This window comes from Calliphora vicina, chromosome 5 (genome assembly GCF_958450345.1).
Source record: "Calliphora vicina chromosome 5, idCalVici1.1, whole genome shotgun sequence".
NCBI lineage: Eukaryota > Metazoa > Arthropoda > Insecta > Diptera > Calliphoridae > Calliphora > Calliphora vicina.
Window position 1 is genome coordinate 4158211 of NC_088784.1, and position 1479 is coordinate 4159689.

The window sequence follows — 1479 nt, forward strand, 5'->3', positions numbered from 1 at the left end:
ATACTCCAAGAACTAGGACATACTAATCCAAATAAAACAAAGGAAATGGAGTTGGATCTGCCATACTAACAGAAAGAATCCAATAAATCCAATATAACAAAGATGGCGCTAGAGTGGAACCCTCAAAGCCCAAGAATCCGTGATCGGCCAAAGAATACATGGATACCCACGACACTCCAAGAACTAGGACATACTAACCCAAATAAAACAAAGGAAATGGAGTTGGACCGGCCATACTATCAAGAAGAATCCTAACAGTATAACGAGGAAACAATTTTCAATTCGTGTGTTAAGTCTGTGCTCCTTTATGGCTGTGAAACGTGGAATATGGCGGCTAGAGCATAAACACTTTGCAAGTTGTCCACAACAAATGCCTAAGAAGAATACTAAAAATGTACTGGCCCAACAGAATATCAAACACACACCTCTGGACAGTCACAAATCAAAGGCAAATACATTCCGAAGTTTTGAGAAGGAAATGGCGATGGATAGGCCACGCATTACGAAGACCACCCGGAGATGTAACCCGCAATGCCATTGACTGGAATCCGCAAGATAGTAGAAGGAGAGGACGGCCTGCCCACACTTGGAGAAGACAGTTAGACATAGAGGCTTCGCTAGCAGGAAAAAGTTGGAATGAAATCAAGAACCTAGCATCAAACAGAAACGATTGGAAATCTTTCGTTGAGGCCTTATGTTCCTTATAGGAACTAAAGGAATTAATAATTAATAATAATAACGAGGATGGCGCTAGAGTGGAACCCTCAAGTCTCATGAAGTCGTGGTCGGCCAAAGAATACAATCGATACTCCAAGAACTAGGAGAGTGCAATCGTATAGGAGAAGACGCGAAAACAACTGCATCAAATCGTGAAAGATGCAGATGCTTTGTGGAAGCCATATGCTCCCAAGAGGGGTAATGGAGAATGAAACAAATTGCCATGATTTGCTTATTCGAATAAAGATACTGAAAATTTTGTTTAAGGAGTACTATGGTACTTTTGTTTATGAAATGGTACCAAAAAAGTACTTTCGTAACATCTCTTCATGCTAAGCTTATTAAACGTTACTTTTTTTAGGAAATTAAAAGATTTTGAATAAAAAAATCCAGTTAAAAATCCCAGTTGTAAACTAAAATAAGATTTTTATGAATTTTTAAAATCATTTTCTTCACACAGCCGTTTTTATGGTTTCTTACAACTACAATTTAAGGCGTTTGTTGCATTACAGCTGCTTAAAAGTTCTTAAATTCATTTTAAGAACTGGAATTTATGTTTGGCCCATAAAAAAATGTTGCATAAATTATCAACAATAACAAAAAAAAAAACGACGTCATACTGCAACAAATTCATCATCTTTAAACATCATCACTAGAGATAGAAAAAAAAACATTGACACAACACACATGGCACCATGTAAAATTTGGAAAAACTACTAAAAAAAAGAAACATGCAACATTTTACACAAATTTAAAACTATC

At 36.4% G+C, this 1479-nt stretch overlaps 1 protein-coding gene across 1 annotated transcript; it reads left to right on the forward strand.

Annotated features, from left to right (window-relative positions):
• Positions 1 to 392: 392 nt before the first annotated feature.
• Positions 393 to 707, forward strand: LOC135959808 (uncharacterized). The gene has a single exon (XM_065510884.1). It carries the CDS (start codon positions 393 to 395, stop codon positions 705 to 707), a length of 315 nt encoding a protein of 104 aa, XP_065366956.1.
• Positions 708 to 1479: the final 772 nt, after the last annotated feature.